Raw genomic sequence first — 22,233 nt, 5'->3', positions numbered from 1 at the left:
CTTTTCGGTGGATTGACCTGTGCCAGGAGGGTCTTTTTGGGAAACAAAGGGCTTCATTTTGATTGTGACTAACAGTGGAGGTCACTTAGAGAGACTGCTTCATTTGAAGTGTGACTAGCAGTGAATTTACTTGGAGACCGGTGCCAGGGGTCTTGGACAAGAAGCTTTGTGGAGGGCACCCAGTTTTGAGCCCAACCTACAAAAAGACCAGGAGTGTTATGAGCACAGCTTGTGTGGATGGACATTTCTTCAAAGACAAGGCAAGGAGAATTTGTGAGCCTGTAGCACTCACAACTCAAGTCTTCCTATCAATTCGACATTAATTTTGGGCATCAAATTTCAAAGGCCTATGTTTCAACACTGAATTTGAAAGACTGAACTTTGAAGCAACTTTCCAGATTTTGGCCTGGACTATAATGGTTTCGGTATATCTCAGACACACACACACACACACACACACACGCGCGCACACACATGCGCACACGCACACGGACACACGCACACACACACACGGACACGCACACGCACACGCACACACACACACACGCACACACACACGCACACACACGCGCGCGCGCGTGCACACACACACACACACACACACACACACACACACACACACACACACACACGCACGCACACACACACACACACACGGACACCTGCGCATAGCTGGGGATAGATTTAGTGTTAGGGATAGTTTAAAAGTTAAGACTATAGTTTAAGAGTTAGAAATAAAATTAGTATTTTAAAATTAAACAGTCTGCTTCCTAAGGCCATTAATTGTTTTTTTTTTCTCTCTATATTGCGCAGTTTGTATACATTTCTTTATTTGTTTACATGTATATATTGTGTACAGTTTTGTTTTTGCATCACCAATAAGTCGTAATTCTCCTTTGCCCGCAGGAAAAAAGGAATCTCAGGGTTGTATGTGATGTCGTGTATGTATTCTGACAATAAATCTGAAATCTCAGCTAAGATAATACGACCTAATTCTGGAATGGGGCTTGATCCCATAATTCTCTCCTGTGTTGGCCAGATAATAATATTGTTCATTACACTTTCTGGTGCTTCCAGTTAAACGTAACCAATTATACTACACATACCTTCCAGCAATCAGAGCAAACTACCAACAGTAGGCGCTCGGTATAAGTGCAAAAGCAGACAGCTTGACAATTGAAACATTGAAGCGACTTCGACTCTGTCTCATAATAAACATTCTCTCTGGCCTGGAAATACAGGAATGTTATTAGAACAGGACAAGACCTACACTAATGATAGAAAGAAGAATTTCTTCAGTTTCAGTGACTATTCTTGCAATGAACTGACCTGGACCCCATTAACAGATGATGACAGGTCCCATACCTTGAGCTCTCCTGTAACTGAAATACCAACGAGTGAATCCTCTGCAAAATATAGAAAAGCTTTTAAGTAACAAAAAGACTAACGACACTCAGAAAAGATGCTCGTACAATCCAATATAGCATGAAGAGATGTGTTTCAGTGATTGAATTGAACACACACTGCAGTTAATCTAATCTCTAATATATGTGCAAAACATTCTGAGAGCTAATACGATTTTCAACTCAAAGCAATGCACTATAATTTTGTTTTCAAAATTAACACAAATTTAAGAAGTTACAAACCACCATTGCGCGGGCGGGCACACACACGATTTGCAATGGATATACAAAATATTTGTTACAACACGTCATGTCTGTTGGCCTCCATCTCGAAACTTACTTCCAGCAATTTAAAGGTAACCAATTTTTGAATGTGGAATATCATCCACAAATGCTCCAGTTTACATTAATGAATGAATTTCTACCTCTGTAACAGAATCAAATAGAACAAAGGAAGCATTTCAGCTCCTTTGAATTCCTGTTCGAAGAGCAGTACTAACATTTGTAAATCTTATTGTTTTCAGGTATATACTGTATCTAATTCCCTTTGGAAACTTACCACCAAATCTGTTTCCACTGTCCTTTTCAGGCAATGCTTTCCTGATCATTAAAAAAAAACTCATACTGTATTTCCTTTGGTTGTTTTTGCCAACCATCTTGACTCTATAATCTATGATCCTCTTGCAATGTTCAGATGAGAGGGAATGAACAAGAAGCAAGGAATGCAAGATCACACGAGTACATAGGGTTGGATAGAGAGAGAGGAGGGTCAAAACCGCTTTCTGAATTGACCTTTTAAAATCCCTCCTCGTTAAAATTGTTTGTTTTAGAAGATGGTCAGTGATGGTGAGTGGAATCTGAGGTCTTATTTGCACTGCCAGATTATCTTTGAGTAGCAATCAGTTTTCACAACAAGAAAGAACCAAACATCACCCATGCTTTTAAGACAGAAGGTACAGGAGCCTGATGCCCGGCCCCCTCTAGGTTCAGTAACTTTTATTTTCCAGCAGCTCATGGACTTTCAACCTTCCTGCATTGCGCTAACCCAGTAGCTTTCAAACTTTTTCTTTACACTCACATACCACTTTAAATAATCCCAATGCAATAGATGCTCTGTGATTAGTAAGGGATCACTCAAGGTGTTATGTGGGTGGAAAGAAAAAGTTTGAAAGCCACTGTTTTAATCGTACCTCATTGACTCGTTATGTGCATGGTTTCATCACTCCAAAGGAAATGGGCCAACGATAATTTTTCTCATGCCGAGAAAATAATTGGGTCTACAGCAGTGGTTCTCAACCTTCCCTTAAGCAATCCCTTACTAGGGATTACTTAAGGTGAATGGAAAGGAAAAGTTTGAAAACCATTGCCCTAACCAGAACACGGGGAAATAAAGTTCTCTCTGCACAATGGCAACATCACATTTTTTTGGATGAACTGCAACTGTGAATGTTTATCTATCCTTTTATACTTATTTTCTTTCCTTTTTTTTGTGCGGTAACATCATTTGTTTGTGTATTGTATGTACCTGCGTAGCTGCAGCAAGCAAGAAAAACTTTGAGTACATATGTTCATTGTTCTTATGGATTTGACAATAAACTCTCATAAACTCAACAGAGAGCTGGGCCAGAGAACACTGAATATGGATTTGCAAAAATAATTTTTAATATAGACACACAACATGGTAACAGGCCTTACTGGACCATGAGCGCTCGAGCTGCCCAAATACTGCAATTAATTTATAACCCGGGTACATTTTGAAGGGTGGGAGGAGACCAGGGCACCCAGAGGAAACTGACAAAGGAAGAGCATACAAACTCCTTACAGACAGTCCCAAGTTCAAACCAAGGTCGCTGGCACTGACCGTGATTTTGTAAATTGGAAGACATCACTTTTTGGGTTTCTTCATTTCTTCAGCACAAAAGGCTCTTGGATAGGCATACAGATGTAAGAAAAGGGAGGGTTATGGGCTGTGAGGAAGGAAATGGTGAGATTGATGTGAAGTAGGGTCATAAAGGCCAACACAACGTCATGGGCCAAAGAGTCTGCTGAATATAGAATTATATTCTGTATAATTACATTTCTAATTCAATTACAGATTTATCAAACTAGAGCGTTTCTATGAAATTTTTCATAAGCCGAAATTGGAGGCTATTCTCGTAAAAGTGAAAACCCATTCAAAACCCCATCAAATCCTTTTGTAAAAGCGAACACGGCTTTCTTCGTAAAAGCAAATTTTCGTAATTCGCCTATTCATTAAGCGAGTTATACCTGTATAAAAGATCTTTAGAATGCAGCTGGGATGTAGAAATGGAAAGACTTGAGTCTGCCCTTATCAAAGGTTAGAGACCCCAAAGTGAGAATCTTTTCTGTTACCTTGAATTCTCTGGGAACGAACAATGCACATCGAACTGATCCAGTCTGGAGTTACAGATGAAATTAAGGCGTGGAGAAGCTCCAGGCTACGTGCATCAATAACCAAGACATCCTGATACTGTCCACAGCAAAGCAACCAGCCATCACCTGACATCCGAAAGGAACGGTAGTAATACTGGGGAATGATAATATCAAACAATCATCGCTAAACTCTGCTGAGGTCATTCACATGCAATTTAGAATCAGTGAGTTGTATAATTGTTAGATTAATTAATATCTTACATAGATGCTTATTACTTTCACATCATATTTTACAATGGAGCACGTGGATATATTTAAAATAATCTAAAACTGGTGAGGAGACCTCTTGTCGCATGACTTTAATGTAAAAATGCTGGAGAAACTCATCAGGTCAAACAATCTTTCTATATAGAAAGATAAAGATACATAACCAACATTTTGGGCTTAAGCCCTTCAAATCAAGGTATGAGCAAAATTTATGGGTGGCCTTGGCTTGGCAGTGCATGAAGCCTTTTCAAAGGTGGAGAAACTCAGCAGGTCAAATAATGTACTTCATACAGCAAAGATAAAGATACAGAACACTGTAAATATACTTTGTATCAGAATTATCGAACCTTACAAAACTTAAGGATGCCTAATAAGTATTCTCTGGTTTGTTCAAAGAGCAATCCAGTTGTCCCTCTCCCACATTTATGCAATCTTTTCTCCAATGCTCTTTTGAAAGATACCATTGAATCGGTTCCCATTGCTCTTTCAGAGAGTGAATCTGAACCGCACAGAGTACTAAAATGCTCCTACCTCTTTCTTTAAACTGTTTCTCTATACACTGCTCCAAGTTCATTTAGTAGTGACTTGAAATCAGTGCAATTTGCTTATCACTGCTTCACTGGAAGCAGGTTCTCCACATTTACTTATTTATGGGTTTGAATACTTTTATCCAAACCCCTTCTTACTTTTTCTTCCTCAAGGAAAATTTCATTTACATACATCTCTGATCTATCCATCCTTTGAATCAGTCAAGCAGATTTGTACTCCACCTTGTAGAAAATCTTCACTATTCTTCCTGTATGGTGCCCAGAACTAGTCCAAGAGGTATTTCTGTGCCGATGATATCTTCCACACTATAGCTTTGTTGGGTATCGTAACGGTCAACAATCTGGCATGCATCAGTGCCACTTCTCAGTCAGTTATCGATAATGTAGAGGTGCAATTGCAGCCAAATGATCTCACATCATCCCATTCAAGCATTTCTACAGTACCGTGACTTGACCTTTCTCACCAGGAGCATCTTTCCTATCTCACAAACCTGACCCCTGACACTGTGTGTCTGAAGTTTTATTCTCCTCGTATCTGTATGGGTTTCTTCCAGATGCTCCATTTTCATCCTACATCCCAAAAATGTTTGGTTTGAAAGGTAATTGACCAGGGAACCTACCTCCTGTGTGGGGTGACTACTAGAATCTGAGATGACTTGATGGGAATACAAGTTACATGGAAAATTAGTGGGGAACGAGATTGGTCTTTGAGCTGACATTAACCCATTGAGCTGAATGTGTCAACATCTCTGAGGATCTGTCCTGGAGCCTCCATGTCGATGCAATCATGAAGAAGGCTCACCAGCAGCTATACATTGTCAGGAGTTTGAGGAGACTCGCGAAAACTTCTACAGGTGTCCTGTGGGGAGCATTTTGTCTGGTTGCATCACTGTCTGGACAAGAAAGAAAATTCCAGAGGGTTGTTAACTCAGCCTGAGACCTCTCGGGCATCAGTTTTCACTCCCATGGAGATACCTCCAGGAGGTGGAGTCTTAAGAAAGCACCCTCTATTCTCGAAGACCCCCTCCACCTAGGCCATGCCCTCTTCACTCTGCTGCCATCAGGAAAAAAGTGCAGGAGCCTGAAGACAAGAACTCAGCAGCACAAGGACAGCTTCTTCCCCGCTGCCATCAGAGTCCTGAATGAACAATGAACCACAGACACTACTTTATTTTGACTTTTTTTTCTTCTTGCACTGCTCTTATTTATTTTGTAAGGTGCTTTATATAAATGTTTGCCCTGTGACGGTGTCACAAAACAACAAATTTCATGTCAAGTTCATGGCAATGAATTCTGAATCTGAATAACCTCATTTATGCTATAAGGAAATATGTTAACAGATATTATGAGGAAGCTAAACCTTGGAGAAACAAAATAGTGACAAGGCAGTACCAGATCAGGGGATGGTGTCATTTGGAAGCAACAGGGAGGAGAAAGTGATTCAATGTGACTTTTGTGATCATTCTTCTTGCCAGTGGAAGAGGGAGGCGTAGAAGATGTGATTGAAGAACTGGTGAGTAACTGCAGCAAGTTCAAGTTTATTATTATCATACAATTGTAAAGTGCCACCGGACGAAACAATGATCTTTGGACCTCAGTGTAAAAACATGCCAATACATATACAATATTTTCAAAGCACACATATGCAGTAAATAAATAAAAGTAAATAAATATTGCTGAATAATATTAGATTTAATCAGAGGGATTGTTTGAGCAGTTCATCGGTCATTCAGCTCACTTCCCGTGGGAAGAAACTGATTCTCAGTCTTGCTCTGATACTTTTATATCATTTTCCAGATGGGAGTTGTCGGAACGTATGGGTTGGAAGTGATTTTTCGAGCCACCTTCTGAGAACAGTCCTGCTAGATGACGTCAATGGTGGGGGGGGGGGGTGTGGGGGAGGGGAGAGGGAGACCCCAGTGATCTTCTCTGATGCTCCTCATGGTCCTGTGGATTGACCTCCAGTCCGATGCTCTGCAACAATCGCACTGCACTGTGATGCAGCTAGCCAGGATGCTCTCGATAGAGCTCCTGGAGAAAGTAAATTTTATAGGTGGCAGACAAGGCAGATGTGATAGAGGGATTGAATATTTTGTATGGAGAACATGGTGACAGACAAAATGCTGTTTTGTTTTCTGGATAGCACAATGCTCATCAAATGTTGTTGGTGATCTCCAAATGGTTGTGTTGGGATCTTCGGTATGGTGACCGTTAAGAAGAGGTGGTTAGGTGGGATATGGCACGAGCGACTTGTTTCTTTCAGTTTTTTAAAATTTAATTGTATATATAATTTAATTTCAGTTATTCGAAGGTGGGGGAAATGGGGAAGTGGGAGGGATGATAAATACAGACTCTGGTCACCAAATTATAGGAAGGATATAAACAAAATAGAGAGAGTGCAGAGAAGGTTCATGAGAATGTTGACAGGATGTCAGGGTTTGAGTGACAGAGAAAGGTTGAGCAGCCTGGGGCTTTTTTCTCTGGAGCGTAGAAGATTGAGGGGGGGATTTGATGGAGGTGTTCAAGATTTTAAAAGGGACAGAGAGAGTCAATGTGGATAGGCTTTTTCAATTAAGAGTGGGGGAATATTCAAACTAGAGGCCATGGATTGAGATTGAAGGGGGAAAATTATAAGGGGAACATGAGGGGAAGTTTCTTCATGCAAAGGATGGTTGGGATGTGGAATAAGCTTCCGGTGGAGGTGGTTGAAGCAGGGACATTATTTACATTTAAGGAAAGACTGGATAATCACATGGAGGGGAGAGGATTGGAGGGGTATGGCCACTGGTCAGTGGGACTAGAAGGGTGGGGATTTGTTCCGGCATGGACTAGTAGGGCCAAATTGGCCTGTTCTGTGCTGTATATGGTTATATGGTTACATGAATGTTAAAAAAGATTATATGGTTTGCTTGAATTTTACGAGTCTACATTGTTGGCTCAAAGAGCTATCTTATTTCAATGGAAAGATTCTCATCCACCTACGTTGACTCAGAAGCTCTCTCAAATTATGTCATGTTTAAGTTTAGAGAGAGTTACGAGACGCATATTTAATACTTCCGTTAAATTTGAAGAGATGGCAACCTTTTCTAAATTATTTCTACATGGCTTAGTATAATTATTTTCCCTTCCGGACTCTTATTTTATTTCTTTTCTCTTTGTTGGTGACAACCAGATGATTAATTTTTATTAATAAACTCTCAGGATAAGCTGCCCAGTGTTTTTCATTTTTTAAAGATTAAATGGAGTTTTATATAATAAAAAAATTCTTTTTTTGAAGATTTCAGTTTGAGGAGATGAGAACATATTTGTTAATTGTGGTGTAATGCAATATGTAATATCATATGATGTGATATATTTTCCTCTTTTTGACTATGGACTCCTGTTCTCCTCATGTATTGCTTACCTGTATGATTAATAAAAACATTAAAAAAGAAATAAAAAAGATTAAAGACTATAACTTTCATCTCACCACTGAAAATTACTATAAATGCTTGAAACACGAGGTCTGAAGCTAACAGGTCCTGCAGAGAACTGCTGATGAGGTAAGAGGTGAATAAGTACCATTTAACAGCATTGTTGAAGATACTCTCAAACCCTTTGCTGATAACTGAGAGCAGATTAATGGGGTGACAATTCATGGAATGGGTTTGCCCAGTTGATTGTGGACAGGATACATCTGAGTAATTTTCCACTGCTTGGCTGACATAATTAGAGCAGTGGATCAGCTCAGCCAGTGCAGGATATTTACTGTGTTATAACCAGGAACCATGACCCTGGTCACATCTAGTGCACACACGCCATTTCTTGATTTGTCATGAAGTGAATTTAATTAGGTGAAAAATGGCTCCTTTGAAAATGGGGGCTTCAGAAGGAGGCTGTGATGGATGATCCACTCTGGAAGTCTGGCTTGAAATGTAACCAACCTTTGGTGTTCCCCCTCTTACTTTGGCCTGCACCACCACTGAGTATGCGGATTTTCATGAAGACTCCACCTCCCATTGTCTACTTGTCAACCACCAACCATGACTGAATGTGGAAGGAGTGCAAATCTTTGACCTGATCTGTTTGTATCAGAATTGTTTAGCTCTTTCCGAAGCAAACCATTCTGCAATGATATGTCAAATAAAACTGAAAATTGGTTGTGTACACCATTATAAATTGTTGGCTTTGGAATTGGCCACGAATAGTAAATTAGCTCTGCATTTATATGAAACAACAATACATAGGTGACAGGATAAATCTGTACTAAACCAGCCATAAATGCCAGTTTAAGACCTTTAAGATGAGCTAGTGGTTCTTTCCAAGTTCACCTTTGTTTTCAGAGAATATTAAAGTAAATACTTTGGAAATGAGGGAAATTAATATTAATCTTTCAAAAACCTTTTTTTTTAAATCACAGACATCCATGCTTTCAAAACTCAATACAGGACAGCAACAAATGTAAGTGGTTTAAATGCAGGTGTCACATTGAATGCCAAAGTACTTACATAGATTGCAGTGTGAGTGAAGGGCAGTTTTGTATGTTCAATGCATTGGCCGCTGGTGACGTTCCAAAGGCACATCTCCCTGAAAAAATGTACCTCATATGTTATATTTCACAGCATCTCTGGTCAATTGACCAGACATCATTTTATAGCATCAAGATTTTCTTTAATGCCCCAGTTAAAAGTGGCCAAACCATATTTTTTTGGTGATGAATTACTGCACATGAAGGACTTCTGGCCATTACTTAAAGGTGAGACATATCTGCTCCTTGCTGTCGAAGTAATTACATCCCGCAGCTCAGCTTGAAGCCTCGGTTTGAAGCCCAGTAACTAACCTACATGCAGCCTAGAGCAAATTGCAGGTAAACCAATAATATGGGATGTCAGTGGTTTAGATTGTTCATCATTTGTATGAGTCACATCCAATTAACAAATGCTGCCTTTCATCCAAATTAAACCTGATATACTCGAAAGCGCCATGCATCCTGGAGTCTTTCAGTTTTATTTATCTTTCAGCTGTCTGTCAGGCTTATGTTTCCCTTTCATTTTTTTATAAACACACTGCCACCCCCTGGAAATCATTTTGTAGTGCAAGTATTTCTTTCAAAGAAGGAGCCAACATTTATTTATACATGTAAGCAACAATATGCAGTCAAGAACTTCAAATTCTTGGGTGTCATCATCTCTGAAAATCTGTCCTGGAGCCTCCATCTCGATGTAATCACGAAGACGGCTCGCCAGCAGCTACACTTCGTGAGGAGTTTGAGGAGATTCTGTACATCACCAAAGACTCAAAAATTTCTACAGGTGTACAGTGGACAGCATTCTGGCTGGTTGTCTGGTATGGAGGTGCCAACACTCAAGGCAGGAAAAAACTCCAGAGGGTTGTTAACTCTACCTGTAACATCACAGGCACCAGTCTTCACTCCATCAGGATCGGCTGGGGGGGGGGGGAAACACCTTGCGCAGCCCATGCCCCCTCCTCTCAAATGAGTTATTGTGCCCCCTCCCCACAGCAGCGAGTGTTCACAGAGAAAGGACCAATAATCCACCACATCACAAAGCCGACAGGGCTTTTTTGGATTTGATTTAAAACAAAAACTCTAAACTGGGAAGATTTCTATGTTTCCAAACAGATTTTTCAATGTACACACCACCCCCCCACCCCCACTCATACACAGACACACAATTTCCCAGATAGTCCTCAACTTGCAGCTGATTTGGGATCTGAATGATGGCATGTTATACTGCGTCGTGAAGGTTTTCCAAGGTCTTCCAACAAGTAGAAGGTTTGCACCAGTTCCACCCGCAGCAGGCCTAGCTTTGTCTCTGATGGAGAAACTTATGGCAGTGTGCGAACCTCCATATCACAATAACAGCATTAACCCAACCACCTTGCCCCTCCCTGTCTATAATCGCAAAAACACAGACTTTTATTTTAAAAGAACACAAAAATCCCCTTATGATGTCATGACGTTATACGAAGATCACCTCTCAAAGCAAGTGAATCCCTTCTATTCTGGGCTGTAAGCATTCTCAGTGCCAGCCTCAATATATGAAGACTAAAGTTAAAAATGCCTTGCATGAGCGAGTGTGAAGTCATCCGGATGGAAGAGTTGACTGGGTGCAGATGGTTTAAATTGGGTGCCCAGTGCCTCCTCTTGCTTTCCACACAGTCAGGGATAACCTCCTGTGACTCCAAGGTCCGCTCACATAGTAAAATGATTCACCTTTCTTTCCCATTTTGCAGCTGACCGGAGCAGCCATGTTCTGGCTTCTCAACTGAGCAGCTGTTCATGTCAGGTATGGCACCCACTCTCCCCCCCACCCAACCCCACTGAACGAGTTCCTGAATGGAAATTTGTGTCCGCTATTCCCCCCTCCCCGCAGATACCCTACTGCCCCTCGATTAGATCTCTTCTGACGCTGACTCGGATCGAAGGCATGCACAAGAGGCAGTGTCTTAAGAAAGCAGCCTCTATTCTCAGGGATACCTACCACCCAGGCCATTCCCTCTTCACTCTGCTACCATCAGGAAAAAAGTATAGGAGCCTGAAGACGAGCTCTCAGCGGCACAAGGACAGCTTCTTCCCCTCTGCCATCAGATTGCTGAATGAACAATGAACCACAGAAAGGTGGGAGACTTGGGGAAAAGGATTCAAGAACAATATTGGTCTAAATTATGCTCTGATAATGACATCATTTATTAATATCAGATATAGATTGGTACAATACAATTGTACCTTACACTGCAAAAATAGCACAGTTTAAAATCTGAAATTCCATACTTGTGTTTTAGATGTAGTATAAAGGCTGGAACATTCAACCTGGCTATGCATAAAAAGTAAGATCCTTTTGGTATGACTTGGCAGAAATTTTGACAAAAGTTATAGAGGTGAATTTTCCATTGGAACCAGAACTGTATTTATTGAGCAGTCTTATGGCTGTTGGCACAAAATTATCAAAATATCAAATACAGTTCGTGAGGATTGCACTAGCGGTATCCTCGAAATGTGTGCTTGTTGCATGGAGGTCCGACTCCCCCCCCCCCCCCACCTATTCATTGCTTACTGGAGTGTTGAGATGTAAAATTGTGTCCTGAAGAAGGTGACTTATAATCTTTGAAAGAAATAGAACATGTTTGTTAAAATATGACAACCTTATTTGAATCATACTGACTTAAAGATATAATTAATTTCCCCAAAAGGGTTTAAATAAAATAGTTAGGTTAATGGTGTTGAATTCCTGAAGATCAAGATTTGGACTAATTAATGAAGGACACCTTTTTTTGGACATTTTTTTAATGTTAGCAGTTGGGTGAGGGGTGTGAAATTTGGGCAAACTCTGTAATTTTAAAATATTGTTTATATGATTAATGTAATAATGTTCTATACGAATCTTGGAAAAAAAATTTAAAAATTAAAAATGAACCATAAGCATTGCCTCGCTTTATATTTTCCTTTTTATTGCATTATTTTTATTTTGAAATGTGGATTATAAAACTTTGCACTCTGATATATCTTGCAGCTCCCTTCCCTTCCCTCTGTGCCCCATCTGTTTATATAATTGCTTGCTTTCAGTTTCATGGGCGATAAAAGATAATGTCAAAGATAAAACAGATCTCCAACCAAGTCAGTTGTACCATATCCACATGGGGGGAAAGGAGACACCTGGAATCACACAGGAAGTACTCTAGTGGAAAAAGAAACTATGAAAACATGGAACTATTGTCTCTACAATTAATTGACTCATGAAGTTCAATGAAGAATTAGCCACTGGAAATTGTCCATAGTGTCGATGAGTGGCTAGGATGAAGAGAATGGTGATGGGAATGAGGGAGAAAATAGGTTAAAGGGAGATTCATGGTGGGAAAGGCCACATGACTGTCCTGTTATGCTGCAAGGAAATGCAAACAGAAAATTTATTGGGTGGAAATTCACCTTTGGTTATTTAAGGTCAACAAGCACGATGGTACTGACTGCATTCTGGGCACCTGAATATTTGATTTCATTCATAGATTAAACTTGGTAACTCCAAGATGAGCTTTAGGCCACGTTTCCACCTATGACAACCTCCCTAGCATTGCTCAATTCCACCCCCGTGACACAAACCCTCACCACAGCTTTGTTATCCCTGGTTGTGACTACGTCATCCCATTCCAGACCAGTCACCCTTTTTTCAGAAGAGTTCATCAACCTGAAACATCAACTCTGTCTCTCTCAGTCACACGTAAGAACATAATAAATAGGATCAGGAGTAAGCCAGCCAGCCCGTTGAGCCTGCTCTGCCGTTCAATGGGATTTGATGTTAGACTCATCTCCACCTACCTGCCTTTTCTTCATATCCATTAATTCCCCTACGATGCAAACATCTATCCATCCTTGTCTTAAATAGATTTACTGAGGTCGCCTTCACTGCTTCAATGGGAAGCGAATTCCACAGATTTACCACCCTCTGGGAAAAGTAGTTGCTCCTCATCTCTGTCATAAACTTACTTCCGTGAATCTTGAGGCTATGTCCAGTGGCATCACTAGGAGACTATGGCACTGGGTGACACCATCGGGGTGGAGGGGGACAACAAAATGACTGTCTATAAAAAATTTTGTGCAGTGTTTCAGCAGAAATTTATTATTTTTCATAAAAATACCCCTGTAGTTAGTTAGAACAACAAAAAAAACATTTTTCATAAGCCCAGCTGACATGTATTGATAAACCTACAAGGTTAAAACTTTATGCTAATTCACTTTTTGAACCTTCTAATACACTCTGGTCAAAGCCCCACTCCCCCTCACTCAGCACCGCTACCACCTCGGACATGCAAGGAATATACACCCGCTTTTTCTACACTCGATACACTTGGTCCATGGTTTGGTGGTGGGGGGTGGAGGTTGAGGGCGGGGGGGGTAACACCATGAGTTACCACACTGGGTGACACCAACCCTAGTGATGCCATTGGCTATGTCCCCTAGTTCTAGTCTCCCCCACTAATGTAAACAACTTACCTATTTCTATCTTATCCATACCTTTCATAATTTTCGATGTTCCCCTCTCATTTGTCCAAATTCCTGCAATTACAACCCCAGCCAACTCAACCTCTCCTCATAGCTGACATGTATTGATAAACCTACAAGGTTAAAACTTCTCATCTCCGGAATCAACCTGGTGAACCTCCTCTGCACTGCCTCCAAAGGCAGTACATCCTTCCTCAAGTATGGAGACCAGAACTGCATGCAGTACTCCAGATGTACTCCACACAAACATACACGTGCCACTTGTCCTGATGAGTCTTTCCAGAATTTTCTGATTTAATTTCAGATGCTCAGCATCTGCAACCTCTTTGAAGATTTTCTACCTCGTTCTATCCTCCATAAAAACCAGTGAATAAATAGGAGTTGTTGTAAGACTCATTTCATTACTGATGTGACATGATATTCCCGTGCCATAAAATCCACTTGCTTAATGAAGCTTAAACTTTTAATTAGAGAATGTTCCAATGATCACCATTGAGGGCAAGCTCTGTGAAATGTGCTCAATTGTGTGTTTACATTCTTGTAAGAGGTTAAAGCCCATATTCATTCTCCACTTGTTGCTGACAGTTGAAAACTTTCCAAATTGGACCAACTCAAAGTAAATGCTGCTTGACTTTATTTTATTAGTCAGTTTTGATGCTTCTTCTTCTTTGGCTTGGTTTCGCAGACGAAGATTTATGGAGGGGTAAGTGTCCACGTCAGCTGCAGCCTCGTTTGTGGCTGACAAGTCCGATGCGGGACAGGCAGACACGGTTGCAGCGGTTTCAGGGGAAAATTGGTTGGTTGGGGTTGGGTGTTGGGTTTTTCTTCCTATGTCTTTTGTCAGTGAGGTGGGCTCTGCGGTCTTCTTCCAAGGAGGTTGCTGCCCGCCGAACTGTGAGGTGCCAAGATGCACGGTTTGAGGCGTGGTGGTCAATGTGGTCAATGTGGCAGGCACCAAGAGATTTCTTTAGGCAGTCCTTGTACTTCTTCTTTGGTGCACCTCTGTCTCGGTGGCCAGTGGTGAGCTCGCCATATAACACGATCTTGGGAAGGCGATGGTCCTCCATTCTGGAGACGTGACCTACCCAGCGCAGTTGGATCTTCAGCAGCGTGGATTCGATGCTGTCGGCCTCTGCCATCTCGAGTACTTCGATGTTAGGGATGAAATCGCTCGAATGAATGTTGAGGATGGAGCGGAGACAACGCTGGTGAAAGCGTTCTAGGAGCCGTAGGTGATGCCAGTAGAGGACCCATGATTCAGAGCCGAACAGGAGTGTGGGTATGACAACGGCTCTGTATACGCTAATCTTTGTGAGGTTTTTCAGTTGGTTGTTTTTCCAGACTCTTTTGTGTAGTCTTCCAAAGGCGCTATTTGCCTTGGCAAGTCTGTTGTCTATCTCGTTGTCGATCCTTGCATCCGGTGAAATGGTGCAGCCAAGATAGGTAAACTGGTTGACCGTTTTGAGTTTTGTGTGCCCAATGGAGATGTGGGGGAGCTGGCTGATGGAGGACCTCAGTTTTCTTCAGGCTGACTTCCAGGCCAAACATTTTGGCAGTTTACGCAAAACAGGACGTCAAGCGCTGAAGAGCTGGCTCTGAATGGGCAACTAAAGCGGCATCGTCTGCAAAGAGTAGTTCACGGACAAGTTGCTCTTGTGTCTTTTATTTTCTTTATGTGATGCTGGTCGATTAAATTCATGCTGGCTTTACTAAATAAATAAAGCCAGCATGAGTTTAATAGAGGCACAGTTATAATAGTGGTTAGCAGAACCCTGTCACACCACCAGCAACTGGGACTAGGGTTCGAATCCTGCGCTCTCTGTAAGGTGTTTGTATGTTCTTCCCGTGCCTGCGTGGGTTTCCTCTGGGTGCTCCAGTTTCCTCCCACCCTTCTAAAATGTACCAGGGGTTGTAGGACAATTGGGCGGCACGGGCTCAAGGGCCTGTTACCGTGCTGCATGTCTGAACTTTTAAATTAAACTAAAATGAGAAAACTGCAAGGTAATTAGCCTGAAAAGTTCACTTTTTCCTCCACAGAGGCTGCCTGTCTGCGACAGAAAAGCGATCAATATATTAAAAGGCTTACCCCACCCGGGGCACTCTCCCTTCACTCTTCTTCCACCAGGAAAAAAGTATTTCACAAGTATTCACTCACAACCAGATTTAAGGACACTTCCTTTCCAGCCATGATCAGACACCTGAACAAACTATGAAGTAATAATACTTTTGCTCTGTTCAAACTGAATTCTCTCTGTAACTTTGCACTCATCATTGTATTATGTGTAGGTTGACAAGCTGGATTGCTTACGAGTTTCTCACTGTATCTTGGTACATGTGACAATCAACTAAATTTTGAACTATTTGCATTTACATTTCAATCCATTATGGAATCTCTAGGCAATAACTTAACCCTCCAACTAATTTCTTCAAGACATTTTAACGTCATTGAAACAGCATCATGTGTCACGTTATCACAGTTTCTGAAAGACATTGGCTAGGTTTTCCCAAATAAATCCATACTGTGTCAGTGTCATCTATCACAGATTCTGAATTTTTCCGCAGATTCACAATTCCCCATTGTTCAAGCCAGTGAACTGATGCAGGAGACAAATTTTAGACATCGCAAGACTGCTGATATCTTTTTGGGAAGTTTTATATTAGAATAAATGTGCTAGTATTAGAAATAATCTGCATAAAAGTCAGAACTTGAAATTCTCAATGTCCACTCTAGGATTCTTCTTTTTCAGAATTGATTGTTGATGAATATTCAGGGAATTTCTTTCATATTGGATGAAGTGTGATTAAGGTGCACATTAAGCTTCCCCTCTTTAACAATCACATATAACAGATCACCACCAGTTTTACAAAGCTACAGGAAAAGTCCAAAAATCCAGATGCCAGATCTGGACCACCTGAGAATCTGGACTCTCAATCTTATAAAATTTAGCAGGGTTTTGTGTGCTTGCAGATGTAAGCACCACAGACACACAGCACCAAGAAGTGGCCATTCTTAATACAGGTAATCTTACCACAAAGACATTGATTTGTATACTATATTTTACTTTTACAATGTTAATTTTTAAACATAATTTCAAGCATTACATACCTTTTTTGAGTAAAAAACATTTATATCTTTGTCAAGTGTTGACTTTATTTGTCTTTAAAACTGCTTGTTTCGATAAATGAAGCATGCTGTATTTGCTAATTAATAAATTATTAAAATTTACCTCTTCTTTATTCCTCTTTAAATTTTTAAAGTTCTGTCTGAGAATCTGGAAAGTCCAAAAATCCAAACCAACTCAATCCTCAAGCAGTCCGTATTTTAGGACTTTTTTTTAACTGTATTGATTTTCACCCGGAACTACATTAGGGTGAACAGTAGCTTAAATACAACAAAGGAATCATTGTTTTTATTAACAAGGGATTCTACACAAACACTAAAGTATCAGGAAATGAGGGTGCAATTAATGCAATGCCATCAGGTCCCTCACACCTTTATTTCCTGGAACATAATGGTAGGACAGTCAATTGTTCTCCATTTCTCGGTCAATTCAAACTCATAAATGACAACAGCTATCAGGTCACTCAATCTGCACCTTCCATCTTTATACAAAAGCTGAAGATCAGTAACCTGGATCCAAACAACTATTTTGAATCTGTTCATGTACAATTGGAAGGATTTTACATAATCTGTCTAAAATACAAAATTATGATTGGACCTGGAGTTTAACATCATCAAACTTCCCAAATGAAATGGTTCTTTAGATAGCCACACAGGCACAATGTGGTGACAGCAGCTGTAGGCTCATAGCAGAGTCCGTGGCAAATGTGAGTCACGTGGAGGGCCTTCAAGGTCTTTTGTTGCGTTCTCCGAGGTGAGAAACTTGCTTACAGACAGAAAGGAAGTTCTGAGAGAGGGAGGGCCAACCAGGGGAAAAGTTGACCTCTTTTTTGTCACTTTTGGTACAAGGCTTGGATTCTTTGTGCAGGGTTCAACGAATCCATTTAGTCAAGGAGACTCACCCATTTTCAGCTGCACTGACGATGTATGGCCGTTTCTCACTTGCTTTACCAAGGGAAGTTATTGAAGCGGTGTGTCCAAACAGCAAGATCCGAGGGAGAGTCTATGGAAGTAAAAATAAGGTGCTCATACAGGCATTCGAAACAAACCTGGTTGTGCTTTTTAAACACGTTCTGTTTGTTAAGCAGGTCCTGAATAAAGTGCCAGCATCCAAAGTGCCAAAGCATTGGAAAATTGACAAAAAGGCACAGTTAAACAGTCAGGAGGATTTTTTTTAAACCTTGAATCACACAAAAGTTATCTGCATGAAGCAAGTCAGATCTTTAAGGAATCTCTGCATGGGTGAAAGTGAGAAAAAATATGGGGGAGAAGGACATAGGGCTTCAGTATAGCTAGCCATCCATCCCACCCCACCCCACACTGTGCTCATCTAAACAGATTGAATCCTGTAACACAGCAAGACATGGGCATATGATACTGATGGAGATGAGATGGAGTATTTGTGCAGTGAGTTATGTACAAAGGCTACAATAGGATCTCAGCAATGCTATTCAGAACATGCTGAGCATAAAATGAGAGACTGACGAATGGAGAGATCCAGGGGTGCATTGCTAATTTTTTAGGTGCCAGAGCTCACCAAAAATGGCGACAAGGAGGTCTTACCATGTTGTATTTGGCATTGTGTAATTGAGAGCAAATGGTAGGACGAGAAAGGAGGATAACTGGTTGTGGAAGAAACAGGTTCCTTACCTTGTATGACCAGAATAGCACTCAGCAGGGGTGGGGCACCCGGAGCAATGAGGTGGAGGAGCAACTCTGGAGAGGCCCCATGAGGTACTGGAGTGGTGCTCTGGTGAGCTCCGGCAGCACTGCACCCCTGGAGAGATCCAACATTGATGGAACTTTGGGGTCTCTTTAACTCTCATTTGATGTGGGGGTTGCTCCCTTGTAACTTTGAGTTTTAAATTGAGGTCATGGGTCAATTCTTTAACAGTCAATGCCTATTAGTAGATGTGGAAATGGCCACAGCTACACTTACTGATATTGGGCAAACATTAGACAATAAAACCCAAGCCCAATTGCTCAATGATCATCAATTAAACACTATTATAAATTAACCAGAATAGCTTTCATGTCAAAATTATACATTGAAATGTGCAGAAATAGCCTTAACTTTTAAACAAACAAGTTCAGGAAGTATAAACTGTGTGCAATTCTGATCTCCTTACTTGAGGAAGGATGTATTGGCTTTGGAGGCAGTTCATCAAGTTGATTTTGGAGAGGAAGGGGTTTGCCTATGAGGAGAGAGTGAGTCATCTGAGACTGTATATGCTGGAATTTAGAAGAATGAGAGGGGGATCTTACAGAAATACAAAATTATGAAAGGCATAGACAAGATAGAGGTAGAGATGTTGCTTCCATTAGTGGGGGAGACCAAAACTCAGGTACATTGCCTCAAGATTCAAGGTAGTAGATTTAAGAAGGAGACGAGGTGGAATTGCTTTCCACAGAGGGTGGTGAATCTGTGAAATCTGCTGCCCATTGAAGCAGTGGAAGCGACCTCAGTAAAAATTTAAGACAAGGATGGATAGTAAGGAAATTAAGGGATATGGAGAAAAGGCAAGTAGGTGGAGATGAGCCTTTCATCAGATCAGCCATTGAATAGGCTCGAAGGATCGGATGGCCTACTCCTGTACTTATTTCTTTCGTTTTTATGTTCTTATAAACCTAGATATTGGATCAATTTCTGATATTTTACAGATTATCGCTTCTGGGTGAAATTGCACCCATTAGGAAAATGACTGAGACACTTCCATAAGTGATTCATTTGGGCATAGCTGAGGTGCTTATAGTCTCAGGTGTACACCCACATGATATTGTAGGCTGCATACTGCATGTTTTATTTTCTTATATGCAGCATAAATAGGAGTTTCTTGGAGTGTACTATGATCTTCATTGATTACACATTAAAAAATGAGGATCTCACTGCACATGGACTGCCAAAATGAGACAGAAATTAAAGGGTCTCACTTTGATTTCAACCTCCAGAACCTAACCCCTGCCAAGCTCAATCATGCCACACTCAGGATAATGGAAACAGCGTCAGTGATAGTTCTTTCACTGTTCGCAACCCTCTTCTACAATTCAAATGTGAGCTGCATTATAGAATCACTGACGCATGAGGGAGAATCATGGCAAATGGCTCAGTGGGGTAGACTGTTGCTTGAGGCGTGTCCAGACACACAGCAAACCACCATATCACAATGATCCTCCTTCTCTCAGCTCCCTGACACCTGTTTATTCCTTTAGATCCAACACACTTCCAATGAAAAACATTGTAATTACATGGCAGTTACAAGCTCTTCATTGAGCTCCAGATGGAAATGCATTGACCCTGTATGAGCATTACTTCCACATGCAAAACATCTTTTCTGAACAAGTTCCTCAAAATTGAGGACAACATGTTTCCATTTCAGTTCCGTGTATTCTCAGATTACTATGAAGTCTGTGACCCTTCCACTGATGGACCAAAAGGTGTCTGACAGATTGGACTGTTGTGGTGTCATTAAGTGGAGCTTCTGTGCAGCCCCAATGCATGGAGTCAAGGTTCTCAACATGATTCCAAATCCTCTTTCTCCATTTTGGGTAATCACAAGCCTTGGATTCCCAAGTGTCTGTGTGGATGTTGCATTATTCCAAGGAGGCTTTGACCATATCCTTGAGTTGTTTCATCCATGACATTGCTTTCAACATATTGTGCGAATACTACATTTTTTGAAGAGAATCTAAATGGATTCTCCTGGATTTATGGCAGCAAGGTTAGCATAGCAGTTAGCGCAATGGTGTTACAGCAATCGGGACCGGGATTCAAATCCAGCGCTGTCTGTAAGGACTTGATATGTTCTCTGTGTGTCTGTGGGGGGAGGGGTAGTGGTGGCGGCTCCTGTTTCCTCCCATCGTCTGAAACATACTGGGCGTTGTAGGTTAATTAGGTGGCATGGTCTCAAGGGCCGAAATGACCCGTTACCGTGCTGTAGGTCCAAATTAAATATTAGCATAATTCACCACCACGTGATTGCCACAGCAAGAGAGGTTGAACCCAAATTTTCAGACAATTGATTTGGATTTCAGAGGAGGAATTAGGTGAGATTCTCAAGGCTTAGTTTTATTCACCTGGTAACAATGTTTTTCTTCATTTGAACCAATCGCAGGGCTCAGATTAGCAAAACTATTATTTCTAAAGGAGTGCAAACAAGTGAAAACAAAATCTAACTTTTGAAGAATCTTTCATCAGCACCGAGATGTTTGCCATCTCTCCAGATCAGAAGACAGTAATGCTGAAAAGGACAGCAGATGATCTCTTCGTGATCCCATTGACGGACGACGATTAAGCATCAGGAGGAAGAGCAGGTTTGGCTGGAATTGCCACAGCTGCTATTATAGGTTTGCTTTGATTTTGAATGACGTGCCCCAGTGTTATGACCACAGCAAAACTGCCACCAGCTAATATTATTATGAAAGCAAAGATAGGAGTTAATTTGTTTTAAAACAAAACAATGGCTTCACATGACAACCGTGGAGTATTCAAAGCAAGTATTGAAAGGACCAAGTGCACGATGCCTTCTACTTGGAAGGATGGCGTGCGTTTATACTGCTCTGAATAATCTTGTTAAAGTAAGATCTTCAATGTTTTCTTATTTATTAAACTTGCGCAAATGCTACAATGGAATTTCCCCTCAATAAAAAGGAAGCCACTTGGAGGACATTAAAAAGAAATTAAATGTTTTTTTTCCCCCTTCTTTTGTAAAGGGGAACTGTCAGCATACTGCAGCTATTAATAACTGGCACAGATTCCAAACCAGCCATATTTACCTGGCATTTCAGCCATGCCAACATCGAGTGCCTTCACGAGAGACATTGTACAGCTTTATCAAAAGCGTGTGTACATTGATAACCTTTTGCAGTCAAAAGCATGAAATAGTGAGCATACTTCATACATTTAATGTACTGTACTTTCAATTGAAAATATAAAACATAGCCATAGCTCTCACGCGCTCTCTCTCTCTCTCTCTCTTTCCACTCTCTGATTTGTATAAAACAAATGAACACATCAAACATTTTTCAAGAAACTTGTACATTCAAATACGGCAGCAATGAGCAATCATTCCCTGACAAGTTTTCATGCAAAATACTGACCTTGAAATCAGGTGAAAGATTCCAGAGGCAAATCTGTCCTTCCCAACTTCCTGTCACTATTGTTCCCTGGTCGTCAGTGAGCATTAGAGCACAAATTGAATGAGATGGCGCCTTCCTTCCCCACACAGCAATTGGATGCACAATACTCTTCATGGTGACTAAATTCCTGCAAATGATATAAATGTGTCAACATGAACCTTGCATATCAATCTCTGTTAATACAGATGTGTTTTTGCATAAATAACTGCAACATTGATTTAAACAGCCTGTCTATAGCCCCTTTCACACTTGCATCCCACTAAATTGGCCATTCAGTGTCCTGGGATAGGAATGGAGGTTTGGCTTTTCACACTTGACCAGTCCTAACTGGGACACTGAACACTTTCACATTTGCAAGGAGCCATCCTC

At 40.9% G+C, this 22,233-nt stretch overlaps 1 protein-coding gene across 11 annotated transcripts in view; it reads right to left on the bottom strand.

Moving 5' to 3' along the window:
- Nucleotides 1-22,233, bottom strand: part of LOC138749443 (WD repeat-containing protein 72-like) — a 249,326-nt gene that overhangs the window by 188,230 nt on the left and 38,863 nt on the right. For all 11 annotated transcript variants that reach the window (XR_011348640.1, XM_069910776.1, XM_069910775.1 and 8 more), the window contains exons 2-7: nucleotides 21,826-21,991; nucleotides 17,631-17,731; nucleotides 9,100-9,178; nucleotides 3,777-3,951; nucleotides 1,330-1,406; nucleotides 1,107-1,229 (exon numbers count right to left, since the gene is read on the bottom strand). Coding sequence is in view for 10 of the 11 variants with exons in the window: in XM_069910769.1 (XP_069766870.1) it covers nucleotides 1,107-1,229; nucleotides 1,330-1,406; nucleotides 3,777-3,951; nucleotides 9,100-9,178; nucleotides 17,631-17,731; nucleotides 21,826-21,991 (721 nt within the window). In the remaining variant the exon portion in view is untranslated. The remainder of the gene's footprint in view (nucleotides 1-1,106; nucleotides 1,230-1,329; nucleotides 1,407-3,776; nucleotides 3,952-9,099; nucleotides 9,179-17,630; nucleotides 17,732-21,825; nucleotides 21,992-22,233) is intronic.

The sequence above is a fragment of the Narcine bancroftii genome, chromosome 14, assembly GCF_036971445.1.
Source record: "Narcine bancroftii isolate sNarBan1 chromosome 14, sNarBan1.hap1, whole genome shotgun sequence".
Taxonomy (NCBI): Eukaryota; Metazoa; Chordata; class Chondrichthyes; order Torpediniformes; family Narcinidae; genus Narcine; species Narcine bancroftii.
Note: the sequence above shows the minus strand (reverse complement) of the source record. Positions and strands in the feature narration are given on the sequence as shown.